The sequence below is a fragment of the Oratosquilla oratoria genome, chromosome 9, assembly GCF_046742065.1.
Source record: "Oratosquilla oratoria isolate Oo_2021 chromosome 9, ASM4674206v1, whole genome shotgun sequence".
NCBI lineage: Eukaryota > Metazoa > Arthropoda > Malacostraca > Stomatopoda > Squillidae > Oratosquilla > Oratosquilla oratoria.
In genome coordinates this window covers 72,722,732-72,744,789 of record NC_134785.1, presented here as the reverse complement: position 1 = coordinate 72,744,789, position 22,058 = coordinate 72,722,732, and the positions used below count along the sequence as shown (strand labels likewise).

Here is a 22,058-nt window from a genome sequence, read left to right as displayed (position 1 = left end):
ATCCATTCAAGTAGCTTACCTCTGAATCATCCAATATACTTCATTTCCTATAAAAAGTCTTGTGAAGTTCTTTGTCAAATGCTTTCATCAGATCCTAGGATACACAGTTCACCCAACCTTCCATTGAGCAGTACAACAACCACTCTTTAGTACAAGCCTAGCTGGTTTTACACACACAATCTTCCAGTTTCACAACAAAATTGTTTACCTCCAAAAATGTTCTTATTTTCAAGATATTTAACCCTTTTATACACACAATCTTCCAGTTTCAAAACAAAATTGTTTACCTCCAAAAATGTTCTTATCTTCAAGATATTTAACCCATCTTTCACAAATTTTCCACTCAATTTAGCTGTTACGCTGGTCTGTGACATTGGTGTAGGTCAGTGGTTTCTGTTTACTTTCTCCTTTAGAAATTGGTACTAAAGTACCTCATTCCCAATTTTTAGTACTATCCTTTTCTTCAGTGAACACACAGATTATATATTGACTCAGTGAGAGAAATAGAAGAAATTGGTTAGATTATAATCAAACCAATTTCTTCTATACTTCTAATAATTATTAGAAGTATAGAGTCATAGTCATTGAAAATATTTTTTGATATCCAAACTATGGAATATAAGTGGTGTTTTTGTGTGAAAGGATTAACTGTAAGTTTGTGTTATTGTTTTGATTAATTTATATTAAGAATGTCTTGTTAATACTTCATTGTTTCTTCTTTACAGCTACCTGTTAATATTTTAGAGCGAGTTATCCAACCACCATCACAAAAAGTTGCGTATATAACAGATAGAACTGGCAGCCAGAATCTGATGAGATCAGACCAGTTAAGTGCAGCCTCTGCTTCAGAACCATGGAGATCACAGTTGCTGCTGCACCACCAAATGGACCTAGAAACAATGGAGCAGAAAACTGCCGATAATCGTTACAAAACTCTTTATGACTTTGAAATTGACTCGCTGACCATTGTACATAATGTTGTCATTTACCATGGAAGTAAGGAAGCTTTCGTATTCAATATTGTTCAGTTGTTAGCTTGGAAAAATACTTGTCTATATAAATTTTCTGCTTCTTTTTATCTCAAATATTTGAAATTTTAGTCTTTGTCATAGTTGCTTGTGTGCAGATTGTTGTTAGACTTCATATGATTTTTTTTCTTCTTTCTTTTGTTTTTACTTTGCCTTGTTTCCTGTTTTTTCATTGAATCCTTTTTTGTTATTATCTGTCCTGTTTTATCACCCCTCCTTTTAACCATTTCGTTTTCGTATTAAGTAATTTTTCAACTTAAATACCTACCAGTTGCTGAGCTGCTTTAATCTTATACAAAGAAAAATTGCTATTGTGGAAACTTAATTTTTTTTACTCTGATTTGAATCTGGTTAAATTTCACAAGCTAACCAAACATGCGTCTACCCAAGTGAAATACTGCTGTGAAATAATAGGGTACTTGCTATTATTTGATGCAGCTAGATGTAGAAGAGACATCAGACTTGCTTATAATTTGGTCTTATCAAGACCTGCCCTCTTTAGTTCACAGTTCAGTGGCAGATATGGCACGGCAAATGTTGCGGGACTGTCAGTATGACCTTATGGAGTTGGAACAGTGCAAGGATTGTTACCGAATGTCAAATGAAAAGACAGACAAGTATTGGTTTTGTCAACCTTGCACACCTCCTCATGACCTGGTTTATGCCAAGCAGAAAGGATTTCCATACTGGCCAGCCAAAGTAAGAGAGGTTGAAATTGAACAATTTAGTTACTTTAAAAATCATAGATAAAGACTTTAGGTGGCTTATTGCACCTGTGATGCAGGGTGAGAAGGCTGCCAATGAGACAGAATTAGGAAACACTGTTTTGAGACTGTGTCCTATGTTTTCCTTTTTATTTTCTCCAGGTGATAAAAGCAGAAAATGACCTCTATGACGTAAGATTCTTTGGAAGTCAGCACCAGCGAGCCGTCATTGAGAAATGCCACATTAGGCCCATCTCAGTTAATATACATTCATTACAGGTAATGCACAGTCTATTTCCAAGTCTTTTGTAACCCTCAGGTGATGCCAATTATCTTGTTTTATGTGTAAGAAGTCAAGAATTCTATTTGCCACTTCAGATGTGTCAAAGTTGTAGCAGCATCCCCATTCATGATGTGAATGGCCAAATGTCCTTATTGTATCTCATCCTGGTGGGTTAGTGTGTGTTGGGGGGTGAGGTTGTCACTATTCTTCACCTCAGTCCTAGGATGTCTTCTAATAGGCTTTGGTCAAGAGAGAAGAGGGTGACAGATAAAAGGTTTGTTGTTGGAGTAGGTCCATTGAGGGACATCCCCCCCCCCCGGGTGCCATTCTCCCTTCTAGTATTGTTCCTCATGGCAAAATTTGTTGCAACCCATAGTTTCAGGATACCTGGACAAAGATTTGTTATTTCAAGTGGCATCATACGTTTTAGACATTTAAAAACTTGAGCACTGGGCTGACTACATCAAAACATGGGGGGGAGGTTGCTAAGTAATGATGCAGTGGGGGTAAACCAATTTTGGCTGTTGGGCTCTGCTGTGGAGGTGCTGTGTCTTGCTGCATTGCTACTGACCTGGGCAGTGGGGAGGGGACAGGGGTGACCCTTCATCCATAAAGAGCTAAGAAGAGAGAACAAATGAGTATGGGATGGGTGAAGGGTGGGGTGTATGCCTTGGCTGGCGACCTCTTTTATAAAGAGAATTGGGGCTCTTGGTGTATGCATGTCTGTGTGTGGGAGTGTTTATGTAAGAGAATTTTTTTTCACTCCTTGGTATCCCACTTTTGTCTTTTTTGTCTTGAAGGTGAAAAGAACCTCAGCTTGGAACAAAGCATGTGAAGAACTGAAGAGACACAAGGAGCTTATAGATCTTGCTGCCAAAGACCCGGACTTCAACAAAAAGCTGGAGAGAGAGCGAGGACAAACTCATATTTCATCAATAAAGAAAGAAGAGGAGGAAGAAGAAATGGTTGAAGAGGAAGAAGAAGAAGCTGAAGAAGAAGAGGAAGAGATGGAAGAGGAGGAGGAGGTATGGTATTAATTTGTGCAAGTACGTCATAATGTAATATGTCTTGCTGCATCGCTTCTGACCCAGTGCAGTAGGCAGGATGCAGGGATGACCCATCATCCATGAGAAGCTAAGATGAGAGGGAGGACAGTGTGGTGGATGGGATTGGAATGGGTAGGAATTAAATGAAAAATGGCTACCTCCCTGGTAAGGAGGAAAAAGCCCTTGGTATATAGGTAGATGAATACTTAAAAATTTTGTTTCTTTAATCATTTTTACCCTTAGAACATGATGAAGATAATCTTAATTTTAGAGCATGATGGAGATAATCTTAATTTTAATTCTGTAGGATGAAAGTGAAAGTGAAGGGGAACACAGTGAAGATGAGATGGAGAAGGAAAACCAGGCATCTTCCATTTCCTCAACATCCAAAGCCAGAAGTTCAAAAGTGCGAAAGGTGAGCCCATGAGTTTTGTTTGCAATATTCTCAAATACAATTTTTTTACATAGATGGGGTGGTGAGAGAGGTAAAGGTGAGGGTAATAGGCAGTGGACTGGAGAGGGTCAAAGAAAATGGAAAAAAGTGGGAAGTGAGCCAGTTGTTGTTTGCTGATAACACTGTGCTTGTAGCAGGGTCAAAGGATGAATTAAGTTAGTGATGGAGTTTTGAAAGGTATACAATAGGAGGAAGTTGAAGGTAAATATGAGTAAAAACAAGGTAATGAGATGTACAAGGGGAGATGATGGCAGTGAGTTGGAAGTAAGTCTTAAAGGAGAGAGAAGCTGAAGGAAGTGGTATTTGGGGTCGCGTGTCGCAGAAAAGGGAGGAGTGGAGGTAGAGGTAAGTTGTAGATTGAGAGAAATAAGTAAATGCATTGGGGGATAAAAGAAAGCGTCATGAGAAATATGCAACTGGGAATGGATGCAAAGAGATTATACGAAGGAGTGATTGTGCCAAGAACTTTGTATGGGGCAGACACGTGGAATTTAAGAGAGACAGGGAGGAAAAGTTTAAATGTTTGAGATGAAATGTCTGACAATTATGGTAGGGGTTACTAGGGTGGATAGACTGAGAAATAAGGAGGTGAGGAGGAGAGCGGGAGTGGAAAATGAGATGACAGATAGGGCTGATGAAAGTATTGGGATGATTTGGACACAAAGAATGAGTGAAGAAAGATTAGTAAAAGAGGTGTGGAAGGCAGAGGTGGTGGGAGTGAATTTAAGGGGATGACTGAGGTTGAGATGGATGGATAGGCTGAAGGCAGTGTTGAGCAAGAGGGGAATGTCTGTTGAAGAAGGAAGGGAAAAGACAGAAGATAGGGGTGAGTGGAAAGTGGCTGTGTATAGATGATACTGTTATGCAAGGAAGGGAGGGCTTGGGGATAGGAGGGTAGAGGGTGCTTTTTTATGTGAATGATATTTTGACACTGCCCAAAGGGGGATTTCTCCCCGTCTTATCTTTCTGCATGAGGGGATGGAGAGGGGGGGATCACCAATTAAATGAAGTGGCCTTATTGTTGATGTACTGTCTTGCTGTATAGCTTCTGATCCAGGGCAGTGGGTGGGATACTGGGATGACCCATCATCCATGAGGAGCTAAGATGAAAGGGAGGAAAGAGTGGTGGAGGGGAGTGGAGTAGGTACTTGGCTACCTCTCTTATAAGGAGGAAAAAGGTCTTGGTATTTGGATAGACTACTTTTTGGGGTCTTAACCCATATTCATACCATGTATTCACATAAATTGACATATTCCCTGTTCTTGTATTATTTTTCAGTCATTCTTTAAAAAGCAAAGTAGTGAGTGCTGGATACCATATAGGGTAAACTTGTATGTCTACTTCTATAGTCAGAGCAGAGATTTCCAAAGAATCTTACATCGTAGAGATATTTTTCTGCATTTATCACTTGGAAAAAAGCAAAAAGGAAGAATGTGAATGTTTTTGAAGATGAAATGTTTGAGAAATATCATAGATGTTACAGTAGTGTATAAAATGAGAAATGTGAAGGTGAGACAGAGAATAAGGAAGGGAAGAGAGTTGTTGTTAGGGTAGATCAGTGCTTAAGTGATTATATGGAAAGAATAAATGAGGAAAGTGTAGCAGAGGGTGTGGAAAGGGTAAGTGAATGGAGTGAATGTGAGAGGACCAAAAAATGAGGTGGCTGCATGGAGTGAAGATGCATTGAATACATGAGAAATGTCTGTTGAGCAGGAAAGAAAGAGTACAGAAGATAGCAAATGAAAGGAAAGTGTGAGTCAGTGATCCAGCCTGAAGGTATGTTATTGTTTACTTCATAAGTTATTTTGAATGGATGAAATAGTGGATGTGAATTAGCTTAGGAGATGAGGTGTTCAGTGGGTTTTCATTGTGTATGAAATGGGTACTTCAACTTGGCCACTCCACCTAGAAGTGGGATGGTGGTGTATAATTGTTATGTATTTCACAGAATTGTAAACATAGCAATTAGGGTGATTTCTAATGCTGTTGGTCTCTTATTTTTGTTTTGCTTAACTTCTTGATTCCACCATTTTTGATTTGCAGAAGGAACCTCCAGCCCCAGAAGATGTAGTTTCTTCTTCAAGTCAGGAACTCTCAACAACGTCAGTTGGGGTGCAGACCTCAACAAGACTGATGAAAGTAAGTTTTTCATTGATTTCCACATCTTAAAGAAAAGAGGGAGGGAAGGGTGGTGAATGGGAGTTGAGTATGTGGGAGTGGAATGGGTGGGAGTGGATTTATGCCTTTGACTTTGGCTACCTCCCTTGTAAGGGGGAAAAAACCCCTTGGTATATGTATGTATGTATGATATGGTTGCGTTGCAGGGAGAAGAAAGATGGTAGAGTTTTCTCATGATTAAAGCAAGAAGGAATTAAATTACCTACTAAGCTAGATTAAACCAGACGTTGCAAAATTTTAATGAAACAGAAGTTGCCACCTAGGTATATATGTATTGTATTTACCTAATAGCATGTATTTAATTATAATTTGCAGGAAAAGAAATAGTCATAGGGCATCTCCATCACCATCTGTTAGGTCTTGCTTTCACTAAAATCTTCCATACGATGATGCCTACACAGGCGTCATGAGGCGTGAATGGGTATACAGGTAGTTCTCGTTATATGCGGGGGTTCCGTTCCGCGGACCCCCCGCATATAACGAATTCGCATATATCGAACTATTGAACCTATGGGAAAAAGGGGGATACGTTCTCAACTCGGACCTGCACCAGGTCCAGCACGCTTAGATGACATTGCGCTGATCCTGAAAACATAATAGGAGGGTTATAGAACAGAGTGAGTGAGCAAAGCGAGCATGATATTCTGCAACATTAACACTCTCTGACATGTAAGTATTAACCTCGGGAAAAGACGCTACCGTAAACATCACTTATTTCGCCAAGCGTATTTTCTTCAGCTGTTTGAAAAATCAGTCTGTTTACAATTCACATTTCAGACTGCTTGCTACGCTTAAACTGACTGTTGATGTGCTCTGGAGATACACAGGCAGGCTTACTGCTTAGAGTTTATCCAGTGTGGAGAATAAACGATAATTCTTGCAGAGAGTGAAAATTGATGAAATTAATTGGGGCAGTAATAAGTATCAAAAATTAATTTGTTTGTGAAAAAAATAATTAATTTGTGTATCAAAAAAGCTTAATTACCTGCAGAAAGACAATGGTTTGTCCTATGAAACAGGAAGGATGCCTAAGACGATGCCGTCTGTACAGCTGCCGGTGTTGTTGTTGTGATAACGCTGCAGTGATGCCAGCTCTACCTAGCTGATGCAACCAGTGTTACCACACGGCTTTATGCGCACCAACTTCAAATATATAATAGGTATTTTGAAAAAAATAATCGGCCGCGACTATTTTTATTATTTTTTTTTTTAGGTCAAATCGCATATCTTCGAATATATCCCCGCACATATCGAAAAGTGGTGCAAATTCTTGAATCGCATATACGCGAATTCGCATATATCGAAGTCGCATATATCGAGAACTACCTGTATAAGGATACTGGTGTTGGTGTCCTGATTATATTTATTTTGTTGTTGTAGCTGTGGACGTGGATGTGCTGTGTCTTGCGACACTGCTTCTGACCCCAGGCAGTGGACAAAATGCATGGATGCCAAGATAAGAGGGTGGAGGGGAGTGGATTATGTAAGGGATGGAATTGGTGGGAGTGATTTCTATGCCTTTGTTTTTTGGCTACCTCCCTAGCTGAGTGACCACCATATTTAGTGAACTGGCTTGCTTGCATTTTCTGTGGTTATTATTACTCAGAGTGAAAGCGAACAAGTAAATCAGCAGTGACTTTTTATTATATAACTTGAGTATTGTGATGCATCATCGAATCATTGTACGTGGGGCATTGGATGCTGCACATGAGAATTTGATTATTTCGTTATTTATTTTTTTGTTGCCATATCCTCCTGTAAGTTATTCCAAAAATTGATGCATCATTATTTTTTTTCCTGTGACCTTTTGTCATTCTCTACACCCCCTCCTCCATTAAAAAAAAAAAAAAAAAATCTAACAAAGCAGATTTAGTCATTTCACCTTTCAAACGATGAGAGAGATTTTTTTTTTTTTTTTTTCTCCTCCATTAGTGTATGCAACTTTCTACTCTCTTTTTTCTTTCCTTATGTTTGTATGTGTATGTATATTCATTTATTTATTTTTCAGATTGCACTTGAAAAATTTGGAGAAAATAGAGGGAAGAAATCAAAAGATACAGAAAGGGCATTACGAGATCTTGCCGAAAAGGTAAATTAATGGTTTATTTATTTATTTATTTATTTTTAGAATTTGTATGTTGGGTAATCACTTCCATGAACATTGAATTCAAAATTACTGGCCACCTGTGGAGTGGGGGGAAGATTGGCCAAATTAGTGTACCCACCCACATAAAATACTGACATAACCCACTCCTTCACTTCACCCATATCAGCCCATAAGTTATCAAAATATATATACTCAAATTTATTTTTATTAAGTAATTATTATTATTTTATTTATTTATTTATTCTATAGTTGAGGCGTGAATATGAAAATGAAAAAAGCAAAGCGGTCCAGAGTGCAATAAAGCAGATGGAGAAAGATATTGAAAAGATGAAAGAGGACCATAAGAATAAACAGCTTGATATTGAAGAGAAGCACAAGCAGCACATCTCCGAGACAAAAAAGAAGCAGTGGGTGAGTTCATTATTAGCTCCTTTTAGAGATTTATGCTCTTTTTTCAGACTTTTTTTATGATTAATGTCTGGTTCTGTTCTTCATCAGTGTCAAAACATAAAACAAATGATGCTTAACTATGAAACTTATTCAGGAAAATTTAAATCTCATAACATTGTTGTTTTGGTGATAGTATTTTTATGGTATTTTGTTTTATGTAGCTCTAAAAGCTTTGAAGATTTTGTTTTGATTTATTTATATATTATTATTGTATGCCTGGTGCATGGGGATAAGATTGATGAAAGAATACTGGGATGGTTTGGGTACATGGAAAGAATGAGTGAAGAAAGATTAGCAAGGAGAGTTATTTAAGTCAGAAGTGGATGGAGTGAACTTTTAGGGAAGCCATGAATGGAATAGATGAATGAAGTGAGCTTGAGGGCCATTGGGCATAAGGGGAATGTCTGTCAAGCAAAGAAAGGAGAAAGCAAGAGATAAGTGTGACTGAAGAGTAATTGGGAATGCCCAAGAAATAGGTGTAAAGAGTTTCTTCTTGTCTTCTCTTTAATTTTTTTAGTATATGAAGGGAAAGGGTTGCCATGTAAGGAAGTGGTGGAGGTAAATCAGCTTTGGTCATCAGGTCCAGCTGTGCATGCTGTATAGCTTCTAACCTGAGCAGTTGATGGGGGGGTGAATGACCCCTCATCCATATGGAACTAAGAAAAATGGGTGTGGGATAGGTGAAGGGTGGGTATATGCCTTGGCTAGGCCACTCCTTCATAACAGGGGAAGGGCCTTCTGGTATATGTGAATAGGGTTGAAAGGATCACATTGTGGGATGTGCAGATATATAGGATAGAGTGGAAAGGCTGGTGATGGGTGTCAATTTTACGTGAGTAGTATAAGCTGCTTCTGACCCAGGCAGTGGACAGGAGGGAGGGATGACCCATCATCCAGGAGGTGCCAAGATAAGAGGGAGGGTGGAGGGGAGTGGAATATATAGGAAATGGAATGGGTGGGAGTGGTTTCTATGCCTTTTTCTTTTTGGCTACCCCCCATTTAAGGGGAAAAAAGCCTTTGGTATATGTATGTATGTATGTAGTAGAGCTGCTCTTGGGCCCTGCTGTGGAGATCCTGTGTCTTGCTGCATTGCTTCTGAATCAGACAAGGGACAGGGAACAGGGATGGCCCTTCATCCACAAGGAACTAAGATAAAAAGGGAAAATAAGGAAAAGAAATGGAGGATGATTGAAGGGTGGTTATATGCCTTGGCTGGCCATCTCCCTTGTAAGGCCTCTGGTATATGTATATATGTACATAGCCTTGAAGCACCCCATTTTCTCTACTCTCTTACAACTCTTACTTGCAAATGCTTTTGGAGGAGATAGATAAATGCATACATATGCCAAGGGCTTTTTTCCCTCTTACTAGGGAGGTAGCCAAAGTCAAAGGCATAAATTCACTCCCACTGATTTCATCATCACATACTCTACTCCCATTCACCACCCCTCCCTCCTTTCCTCTTTTCTTGGCTCCCTCTGGATGACAGATCATCCCTGCATCTTGCCCACAGCCCTGGGTCAGAAGCAATGCAGCAAGACACTTCACATCCACAGCAAGGCTGCTTCATTTAGTTGGCACCCCCTGTTCCCATGTGCAGAAAAAGAGAAGACTGGGAGAAATCCCTTTGGGCTGTGACAAAATGTCATTCACACATACTCCCTCACCCCCCCCTCTCCATCCCCCACCCCACTCCCTTCCATGCATCATAGCATCATCCATACACAACCATTCTCCACTCACCCCTATCTTCTGTCTTCACCCTTCTTTCCTTAACAAATATTTCCCTATTTCCCAATGCCCCTTATTCCCCATCCATCCATCACATCCTTGGTTGCCCCCTCATGCTCACTCCCTCCTCCTCTGCCTTCCACACCTCTTTTACTAATTTTTCTTCACTCATTCTTTCCATGTGTCCAAACCATCCTAACACTCTTTCATCAACCCTATCTCCCAACTCCCTTTTTACCCCCACTCTCCTCCTCATCTCCTCATTTCTCACTCTACCCAGCCTAGTAATCCCTACCATACTTCTCAGGCATTTCATCTCAAACATATTTAAACTCTTCCTCTCTTATGTTCCATGTTTCTGCCTCATACAGTGTTGTCAGCACAATCACCCCTTCGTACAGCATCCTCTCTTAGCATCCATTCCCAAATGTCTGTTTTTCATTACACTTTTTAATCCCCCAAGGCATTTAATTGCTTCTCTCAGTCAACATTCTACCTCCACCTCCACTCCTTCCTTTCCCACCACATTTGCACCCAAGTATCTAAAGCTATCCACTTCCTCCAGCCTCCTTAATACTCAGTTCCAATTTGCTGCCATCCTCTCCCCTTGTCCATCTCATCACCTTACTTTTACCCACATTTATCTTCAACTTCTTTCACACACCATCCCAAACCCTGTCACAAACTTCCTTAATCACTCCTCTGATCCTGCTACAAGTGCAGTGTAATCAGCAAACAACAACTAGCTAATCTCCCATTTTTCTTCATTTTCTTTAACCATCTCCAATCCCCAGCCCATTACCCTTGCATCTACCTGTCACACCACCCCATCCATGTATAAATTGAACAGCCAAGGCAACATGACACATCCCTGGCGAAGTCCCACCTTTATCTCAAATCATTCACTCCCTCCATTTCTAATTCTAACACAGGCTCTACTACTCTCGCAAAAATTCTTGACTACTCTTAACATCTTTCCTCCTATCCCATGTATCTGCAATACCTCCCACAGTACCTTCCTATCATAAGCATTTTCCAAATCCATAAAAGCCCAAAAAACATAATTACTTTTTCCTGTAAATTGGAAATATACAGGCACTCCTCCAGTCCTCCATCACTCTACCCTCTTTTAGACAAACATTAAAAAACCTCACCAGCCAGTCCACCATCTTTATACCTCCCTTTTTTAGACACTGCATGACACCCATCATTTTAATAACGGCTTCCACCTCATTTTTCCTTATTTCTCCTTCATTCTCCTCATTCATCACTGTCATTTTCTTAGTGCATCCCATTGCAACTACCTTTTCCTCCCTATCCTCCTTCACATTTAGCAATTTCCAAAAGTACTGTGCCCAGTTTCCTCTTATTGTCATTTCTTCCATTATCATCTCTCCATCTGCACCCTTTACCTTTTCTTCTCTGCTTGATTTGTGTCCCCTTCCTCCCTTAATTTTTTTCCAAAACATCTTTTTATTACTTTCAATATTTTCTGTCATACTCCTCCCCATTTCACATTTGCCTCCTTTATCTTATGCTTTATTTCTCTTTACTTTGTACCTCTCATATGATTCTCTCATATTTTGCAACCAATATGTGAATGCTTGTTTGTTCTCTTTTACAACCTTCTTTACTTCATCATCCCCCCACTCATAACCCTTCCTTCTATTTCTTCCAGTCCTCCTTGTTCGACACACCAACTTTGTACACCTTGTGACTCCTTAAAACATTCCCATTCCTTCACTCCTAGATCTACTCTATCCTTCACTCCCTCCCACTCCTCTCTCAGCTTCTTCTTGTACTCCTTTTCTTTCTCATTTACTGTATGTACTCGTGTATAGGTCGCACCGCTAGTTTGTGAAGTGGTTATTTGCGGTTGAGCCGCGGATAGGTCGCACTATAATCTAGCGATTTACAAGACCCATTCAAACATAAAAATTGTCAGATATTTACTTTTATTTAAAAAAATTTACTCATACAATTTTAATATCAGAACGCGTAGATTATCCGACTGTCACGTGTGCACATAATGCAAACTTACATAAACATCGGTTATGTTTTTAAAACTATAATAGTAAACAAATGCATACATACATACATATACCAAGGCTTTTTCCCCCTTCCAAGGGAGGTAGCCAAAAAGGGAAAGGCATAAAAACACTCCCACCCATTTCATCCCTAAATACACTCCACACCCCTCCCACCCTCCCTCTCATCTGAGCACCTCCTGGATGACGGGTCATCCCTGCACCCTGCCCACCGCCCTGGGTCAGAAGCAGTGTCGCAAGACACAGTACATCCACAGCAAGGCCGCTTCATTTAATCGGCGACCCCCCCTCTCCGGCCCCCTTTGCATATAAGGCGAGGACGGGGAGAAATCCCTTCGGGCTGCGTCAAAATTTACTCACACATACTACCCCACCCCCCACCCCCCCGCCCATTCCTCCTCATGCAATCACAACATCATCCATATACAACCATTCTCCACTCACCTCTGTCTTCCGTCCTCTCCCTTCCTTCCTCAACAGACATTCCCCTCTTCCCCAAAGCCCCCTTCACCCCATCCATCCACCTCATCCTAGGACGTCCCCTCATATCATGTTCACTCCTTCCACATCTGCCTGCCATCCCTCCTGTACTCGTCTTTCTTCAACAACTCTTTCCATCTGTCCAACCCATCCTAGTAAACAAATGCACTTGTGTAAAAAACATTATAGTCAACTTGACCGAAAACAACAACAACAAAAATCATTTCACAATAAGGCCATTATTTCTAAGGTTTACAATGCAATCAAACAGTTCTTTTTCAAGACTTTTGTATGGAGATACTGAAAACCTTGCTGCTCTCTTGGATTTTGGCATTTCTGCTTTCTCCATCCCCTCACTGCCTTTTCTGAAACCCCAAACTCCTTTTCTGCAGATCTGTTTCCATGTTCTGCGTAATCCACCACTTTCAGCTTAAAACCTACTTCATAGCTCTTTCTCTTACCGGTACTCATGATTAGGGTTTGCAGTTATTAGGCCTAAAACTCCGTGCGATCTACTGTAGATCTATCAGTACGATAGGCCTAATGGAAGTTTACAAAAATAATAATTTTTCTATGACAAAAATCATAAGTTTATTTAAGTTACGTTACGGAATGTTACATTATGCTACAAAAACATAATTTGCGCACATATAGAAATGCAGCCACAAGTGAAACAGGTGATGTATGGTAACATACGTTAAACATAGGGCCAAGGTTGCATTGGGTATAAACCCTATAAAACATGAAAGTTGGAAAAGAGAATATGGTTTTATTGTAATTGATATATAATTTTCTAGCAGCAATAGTTCAGTTTAAAGCAGTGTCGGTAGGAACCTTTGATATATTTTATGCATAGAAAAGGCTTGAAAAGCTTTCCGATGTGAACACCACTGAAATTCTGTCATTGTCACATAGAAATCACCAATTGTTGCGACCTCGGTTACAGAGTAGTGCTGTCCCTCATTAATGTCAAGTGGACAGGTCGCACCACTGATTTTGAAGAAATATTTAGTTAAAAAAAGTGTGACCTATACAGTATATACGGTAAGCAGTTTTCTCTTAGTACTTTCCCACCCCCTGTCCTTTTCCTCTTTGTCCATCAATCCTCTACTCACCTTCCACCAAAAAATGATCTGATATTACCCCACTTTTTTCCCTTAAGAACATGTGCAACCAAAGCTCTTTCTACTCTTCTCCTTGTTACCACTATATAGTTCATTAAAACAATATCTACCATCCTTCCATCCATCACCTTCTCCCATGTGTACTTATGCTTGACTTTCTTCTTATACACTGTATATCAACTCTAAACACATCTCCATCATCTCTCTACAACAATTTTTTCTTGGTACCCCATGGTTCCCAACCACTCAATCTATTGATTCATCTACTGCCCTAGAATTGAGATCTCCCAATACCATTCTATTAATATTTTTCCCTAAACCCTCTATGCACTCATTTCAATCTATCCAAAAAGCCTCACTACCAGACCCATATGCACTTACAAAGACCCACATCTCCCTTCCCAGTTCCTTCATCCACATTAACCTTGAAGAAACCTCCTTCCACTCCACCACATGCTTACCTCCTTACATTCCACCACACCCTTACCAGATGTGTTAAACATAGGGCTACACAACCCCAAAAATAGATCAAGGTTGTTAAACATAGGGCTACACAACCCCGAAAATAGATATAGCTTAGATAACATGTTTTTAGAGGAAACTGTGTGTGAGAGAAACTTGGGAGTTTTACTGAGTCTTGACCTTAAATCCAGGAAACAGTGCATTGGTGCCAGGAATAAAGCTAACAGAGCATTAGGTTTCATTACTAGGACGGTTACGAATAGAAGTGCAGAGGTAATTATGTAATTATCAAACTAGTGTCAAACCCATCCTTGACTATGCAGTACAGTTTTGGCCTCTATCTTATAGAATGGACATCATTTCAGTGGAATCAGTACAGAGGAGAATCACCAAAATGATACATGGGCTCAGAAATTTACCTTACGAAGACAGGCTTAGGCACCTTAACTTACACTCTCTGGAAAGACACTGAGTGCGGGGTGATCTAATAGAGGTGTTTAAGTGAATCAAAGGACTCAAGAAGGGTGATGCAAACAAGGTCATCATATTAAGACAACAGGGCAGGACTTGCAGTAATGGATTTAAAGTGGACAAATTTAGATTTAAGAAAATAGGCAAGAATTGGTTTACTAATAGTGTGGTCACTGATTGGAATAGACTTAGTAACCATGTAGTGGGTGCTGAAACAATCAGTTGTTTTAAAAAACGGTTAGACAACTTTACGGATGGGGATGACAGGTGGTAATGGACATGGAACTACATAGTGTAGGCCTTTTGGTGTATTGTAGTCTCCTTCATTCTTATGTTCTTATGTTATATCTTCACTTACTAGTATAGCCACCCCTTCTCTCCCTCATCCTCTCTTCACTCCTGACACCCTCCCAACTACACTCCCAAACTCAACTTGCCCCTCCCTTTCAATTTAGTTTAACTCATTGCCAACACATCCATCTTTCTTCTAACAAACATACTGCTTATCTCTTCCCTCTTACTCTCATCTTTACCACATCCACACATATTAAAAGACCCAAACCTAGGTTTCCGGTTGGAAAACTCCTCCTTAACTCACTTATACCTTTGCTTTTTTTAGGAATGTCCCCTTTGGGGCTACAGAGAGTAGTATACCTAGTCCTATCCCCATCCCATTTTTGTTGCCATCTACAACTTAAGTGGGAACATTTGGTGGTAGTATTCTTTCTTCCTGGTTCAGCAATAAAGGAAATGAATTTTCAGAGAAGTGGTACAGGATGAAGGACAATTGCAGTATAATAAAGGAACATAATTTCTCCATCACAGACAAAATGATGTGTGGCTTTGGTCTATAGAGGTGCCCCATATAGACCCTAAAGTATCAGCTGCATGCTATTGAGCAGATTTTAACCCTGCAATAACATGCAGCCAGTACACCAGATGACAGTAGTACAACAAAATTAAATTTTGTTTTTGTTTCGTATTCTAGTGTTGGACCTGCGAGGCTGAAGCCATCTACCATTGCTGCTGGAATACAGCCTACTGCTCCATTGAATGCCAACAAGTTCACTGGCATAAGGAACACAAGAAGCTGTGTCGCCGCAAACGATAACAGGCTTTGGTAATGGTCCAGAAATTTTGGGCGGCTAATGTGAAATGTGTAGCTTAAAAGGTGAATCAATCATGGCTGGCTGTATTTATAGTGACTATAGAAGGACTGAAATATAATTTTATTAAGCTGAAGTCATATTTATGTTAACATATGAAAGATTTTGTATGATTTAGTGAAAGTGCATTTCATTATATGTGTGTGTGTGTATGTGTGTATGTTTTATTAGTGTGCATGGTGTGATGGGTACACTGTTAAGTCATGGACTCTGAGCCAGGCTTGTGAGTTGACAGCACAGTTTAGGTCTTATGTAAGGAAACTTTTATTAGGCTAGGAACTGTATTATTCTTCCATTCCTCCTGGGCAACTGTAATACTGTTATGTATTAATACATTGGATAATCTGAATGTATCACTCAGAATATCACATTAGATACATAGAAATATGTACATACATTATGTACATCAACAAACATCTCCATGTATATGAGTGTGTGTACATGTTTGTATATAAACCATATGTACATGCACATTTCAGGCCATGTAAAATGGATACACAGAACTCCTGCACTCAGGCATTGGTTCATGTACAAGTGACATAATATGTCAGTAACAACTGAACTACCTGGTATTCGTCATACCAGAAGGGAGGGACAGCATCTGTCCCACCCACTGAGACCAACTTGTCAGGAGTAACTCAGACGTGTATTAGGGCTGTAATAGTGTCTGTTTCTTGTGGCTGGAACTATTTATGTGAATGTGTGTCTCATGTGGGAGAGTACATATGAACATAGGTGTATTAGAATTTCAGTATATGGCTAGCTGTGTATGTATAGATGCTGTATGGGTGTGAGTGTTAAGGGTTTAAGTATGTAGTTCTATATGCACACAAAGATCGGTGAATTTAAGGCAAAGTTTGATCATTGAATGTATAAAGACACACACACACAAACCATACACAAATTTAAGAGCAAACTAGACACTGTGAGATGCTCGTACAAAGACAGGACACCATGAGCATAGCTCCCTTTCCCCAAGATACAACTAGGTAAACACACACACACACACACTGACTCACTCATTCATTCATTCACTCTTGATTAAAGATGGGAGGGCTTTAAGGAGTCATGGGAGCAAATTAAGAAAGACCATATTATGTCTAAAGGATGTGAAGAAATACAATTTTCCATATAGATGCATAAAAACTTAGGAAGTGATATAGCCTAAGTTCAAACAATACACAAGTTCAAATCTAAATATGATCATTTGAAGTCAAGGATATAGTTGGAACTGTACATGAATTTGAGTCTTGATATGATTGAAAATTAGAGAATAGTAGACAGGATCCACTGAGTGTTGCTCCTTTCCTGTATACTACAATTAGATGTAAACAAGCATACACAATGTTCTTAAATAATCTCTCATGTTTTCTTAATTTCTTTCTATTTTTCAAATTGCTATTGTAACTTTTCTGTTTTGATTTATCATGATCACTTTGTGAGTAGTCAGTATTTCTTTTAGTGTTTATTTAATTTGTTCATGTTGCTTAGCTGCCCTAATTTCTCTCTCTCTCTCTCTCTCTCTCTCTCTCTCTCTCTCTCTCTCTCTCTCTCTCTCTCTCTCTCTCTCTCTCTCTCTCTCTCTCTCTCTCTCTCTCTCTCTCTCTCTCTCTCTCTCTCTCTCTCTCTCTCTCTCTCTCTCTCTCTCTCTCTCTCTCTCTCTCCCCTCTCTGTCTCTCTCTCTCTCTCTCTCTCTCTGTCTCTCTCTGTCTATCTCTCTCTATCTCTTTCTCTCTCTCTCTCTCTCTCTCTCTCTCTCTCTCTCTCTCTCTCTCTCTCTCTCTCTCTCTCTCTCTCTCTCTCTCTCCTCTCTCTCTCTCTCTCTCTCTCTCTCTCTCTCTCTCTCTCTCTCTCTCTCTCTCTCTCCATATCTTTTGCTGTAGTCATTGATTTGTTCATTTTAACCATTTTTGTCTTTGATTTAAATTTCTTGTCTCATTATTGATATATAATAATTTTTCTGTTTAAGGTCAGCAGATCCACACTACCTCTTGGGGCCTTTACCCATCTTCTAAATTGTTATTTCACTTCTGTTGTTTCATGTAATTTTCTTTCCTTTTCTTACCATAATGGTACCCAGTGGTCTCCCTCAGTACCACTATATATCCAATAAGTATCTCCAGATCATTCTGCATTTGTATATGTATACTGTGTAATCTTTACTGTATGACACACTGGGGAATTGTGTGGAGTACATCAAATTTTGCAGTTGGTTGAGTAGTGAACTTACAATTTTTTTCAAATATGCAGCATGAAAGGGCCTGATACAGGTTTATTGAGAGCTCATACTCCAAGAAGCCATTTGTACAAAATCTGACTCCAAGTCCTCCGATTTAGCTATGTGAAATGCATATGTTTTGCCCAGATCCATGTCAGGTTGGGTGTTTTATTGTAGAAAGTAGATGGACTGATGTACTCCTCCATGCTGTTCTCACAAATCTCCAGATGTTTGCATGTTACCATTTTCTGCTTCAGTGTTAAAATGGCACATCAACATTTGGCTGGTATCTTTGTTGTGGTGGGTAATTATGGAGACATTCATTCAGAAATTATTGGGAGAATTACACAGTTAAGCAGTCAGGTCTGGCAAGCAAATGCTTGTTCAAACTACACACATTTCTGACACTGTTGGAGAATTAAATTGGAGGACACAGAACTATTCATATGGCTTCATGGTTACATATTTCATATGTGTATGATAATGATAATTTTACATAGAATTTCACAAACTGGAAAGCCACAGTGGCTGTCCCTTAACCCCTCCTTTACTCCTCTTTGAGAAGAAAGATTGGGCTGTTGTCTGCGTTGTATTAGTGAAGGACTGCTTCTGTGTCATGAGCTGGAAGTAATATTAGGAGGGAAGCAGTAACTGGTTGTACTTGTACGAATAGCTGGGGAAAATACAGTTTAAGTTAAAGGAGCTTTATTTGAACATGAACATCTTTGAACATGTGCTCAGACCAATGGTGGGTAGTGGTCATGTGAGATGGAAGTCTTCAAAACTTGTCAACACTTTCTCCTCCATCTGAAAGTGCATAGAGTTGGAATTTAAGTTTACCTTCACAGGTATTATATTTTGTTTTATCACCATTAATCCAAACTTATCCGTGGTGACAATATTGTACTTAAGAGATGGAGACAAAGAGGTGGTTAAAAAGAGTTTTAAGGGGTAAAGTAGAAAGAAGGGGCAATAAGAGTTAAAAATTATTAGTATTCTTCTTTGAATGAAGATTTTTCTCTAGTCTGTAGGGGTGTTGGCCCCTACAGTATTGACTGAATAAAGTTTGTGCAATCAGTATTGTGTACAGGGCTCAGGTATTGTTGTATACAATCAAGGAACCATGTCAAAAGTTGATAATAATCCATATAATTGTTTCCAATTCTTGGGGTTTATATTATTCAGATTTATCTATCTAATGAACCTTTTCTTTTTGCAATTAGTAAGAAATGATAGATACTTGTGGAGTATGACATACTGGAATTTCACTGTGGATTGTAGAATCTATACACATCCACACATGCATATATAGACATATTGCAGCATTGCTGAGCTACATTTTTAAGTGCCAGAACTGTTGGTATGGCAAGTCTTGTGTGGTTGGACCCACTCAAATAAAGTTTAGCCTTTGTCTATATTAGAAGTCAGGAAAACTATTGTAAGATATTATTGTCGTGTTATAATATGGTCATATTTGGGGAGTGATGACAAATGCTGTTTCTACAGAGCAGTCAACAAGAGATGCCAAAGTGGTGCTCCAATGAGCTCCAGCAGCATTGCACTTCTGACACACTTTGTATGTATGTGTTTTCCCTCATCTCTTTTCCAAGTGTTGTCACTCTTGCCTAGGTACCTCACATGTTGTTTTTATTGGTGTGCATGTTAATGAAGAATGCTGATGTAATACTTTTCCCTGTGCTACTTCTTGTTGTCTTGTTTTACTGTCATAGTTTATACATGCATTGCTTTATTTTTATTTTTTATTTGTTTATTTTTTGTGATGTTATCCAGTCGTAGAAGATCTTTATTCATTTGTGGTTAGGATTTTTTTCCAAGTTGCTATTGGTAAAACTATTGAAATAATCTTCAGAGTTGTCCAAGTCTTGTTCAAGGTTGGTAGTCCTCAGCTTTAGTATTAAATCAGTTTTGAAACTGTATACAGTTATCGAGTTTGACATATTTGGTGTGAATGCTCAGCTGTGTTTGGATTGAATGCCACTTAAAATGCCACAGTAAAGTTGTAACCTCTGTAGGAGTAGGTTATATCTGTCCTCAAATGTTTTTGTACTCTTGCATCATCAGCCAGTGTACTTCTTTTATTTTTATATGTAATTTGTGCTTAGTTCACATAAATTTACACTTTAGCTGCTACTTATATTTAGTTTGACAGACTTGAAACAGCAGATTATGTGAATTATATTTTGAAAGGATCTAACTAATCTATGTCAAATATCTTTTCAAGTAAACAAGTTTGATTTGTTTAAATCTGATTTTCTTATTCGTTGCAATCCCATGAACCACGACATATCCCCAGTTTGCATCCTCAGGCATAAAGCCCGAAAAGTGAATACAACAGTGTAGGATAGCTGAATTACAAAATATTGTGACACGTAAGGTTATGACATGATATGGGAATTAGGGTTAGTATTAAGACTATCCAGTACCGCAGTCTTGTGCGTTCAGTATTTAACTGTACTAACACAACTCAGCAGTGTTTCATACATGTATGTGTATATACACATGTGTGTGAAATGACTGACTTACGGAACAATAGTGGGATTAGAGATACCTGCTTGGACGGGAATAGATGCTCTAATACTTGGTAAGAGAATGTAATACAACTAAGAGAAATGACATCTTATAAGCAACATTGGGTTCATCTTTTCGGTAACTTGGGAAGTGTGCTCTGGTGCTCCATTCCCAGGGTTGTGCACACTCTTAATGATTTATCTGGTTGCAGTCTTGACTGAACATATAAATCCCTCACATTGGTTTATACTTCTTTTTCTTTCTATTTGATCTATTTCAATTCTTGTAATCTTCATGGACCTTGGTTCAATACTTGGGTTTCATCCCAGTTGGGTAGGTGGCCACTGTTGTCCAAGTGTACCACTATGTATACTCAACAGCCCTTCTGTGCTCTTCTAGTCTTCTTTCAAATCTTCTGCCTATTTCACAAATATATGATTACTATACCCACACCATGGAATAGCATATACCACACTGGGTTCACATATTTCCCATGTCTCTCTCTTCGCCTATCATCCTGTATTGTTGGATGTAGTGCTGTGTTGAAGAAGCTTTTTCTGTCAATCCATATGATAATTCTGCTGCAATCATCAAATGCCCGTACACCCATCCCATTTTCTCTAGAACATTACCCACCATCCCACTTTTGGCCTCTTCTCCTCAAAGGGGAAACAGATAATGGCTGATAATTTCTTATAGTTCATCATTACTTCACAAATTAACAAAGCAGGAATGTTGTTTCTAAAATCTAATTGGTATTTTGCATTCTCATTTCCTTTAAGATAAAATCTTAGATACATGTTCTAGGCAGTATACAAGTAACACCAAGGCCACATAGACCTTTAGTAGATTTCTATGAAGTTACAGACCCTCAGGGCTTTCCATGTGTTTGGATAAAGCTTCGTAATCTATTTTTATGTATATATTTCAGAAGTTCCAATGTATTCATATTGTATCAGAAGATAAGCATGTTAGATTTCTCATCAGTATATGTTGATCACTACAGCATATGTAGTCATCTGATAGTTATGAATGAATTCATGTAAAAGATTTAAATGATGGAGAACTCTAAATTTATCTCAAACTTCTCTGTCACCTTTCATTGAGTAGTATGATGAGTTTGTTATTAAATTGAAAAAAGATACTGTATCTAGTTTTCAAAGTATCAAAAGTTACATCATGAATATCCAATTCCTTTGTTATTTAGTCTTTTCTTTAACTGCGGCTGTCACATCACATGTGATGTGATCACGTGTACAGGGACACTGTTTATGTAGTATTTTTTATCGACCAAATGTTTACTTTATTTGTTGCAGAAAGTCTTATTCCACTCACATGTTTATGAAAAAAAAAAAAAAAAAATTCTACTAGGCCTCTATTCTTGTTACAGGATTTGTGAATCTCTCCCAGAATTGGTAGGACAACTAGTGCTCAGTAGTGCATATCCCCTGTAGTTTTTATATGAATTTCCATCCTGTATCTGACCATGATTTCAGGGAAATGTGTACCTAGTTCGTACATATTGCAATATTGCATAGTAAATACCTTTTGCAGAATTCTTAAGTATCATAATGCATC

At 38.9% G+C, this 22,058-nt stretch overlaps 1 protein-coding gene across 3 annotated transcripts in view; it reads left to right on the top strand.

The window, feature by feature from the left end:
- The window catches only part of LOC143028596 (zinc finger MYND domain-containing protein 11-like), a 37,724-nt gene extending 20,462 nt beyond the window's left edge, over nucleotides 1–17,262 (top strand). Inside the window, exons 6-14 of one of the 3 annotated variants that reach the window (XM_076190928.1) lie at nucleotides 726–996; nucleotides 1,516–1,727; nucleotides 1,895–2,011; nucleotides 2,816–3,040; nucleotides 3,369–3,476; nucleotides 5,560–5,655; nucleotides 7,703–7,783; nucleotides 8,051–8,212; nucleotides 15,556–17,262. In XM_076190928.1, the coding sequence (XP_076047043.1) occupies nucleotides 726–996; nucleotides 1,516–1,727; nucleotides 1,895–2,011; nucleotides 2,816–3,040; nucleotides 3,369–3,476; nucleotides 5,560–5,655; nucleotides 7,703–7,783; nucleotides 8,051–8,212; nucleotides 15,556–15,678 (1,395 nt within the window). In that variant the 3' untranslated portion in view covers nucleotides 15,679–17,262. The remainder of the gene's footprint in view (nucleotides 1–725; nucleotides 997–1,515; nucleotides 1,728–1,894; nucleotides 2,012–2,815; nucleotides 3,041–3,368; nucleotides 3,477–5,559; nucleotides 5,656–7,702; nucleotides 7,784–8,050; nucleotides 8,213–15,555) is intronic. The other 2 variants (XM_076190927.1, XM_076190926.1) reach the window with 2 other exon arrangements.
- The last annotated feature ends 4,796 nt before the right edge of the window (nucleotides 17,263–22,058 follow it).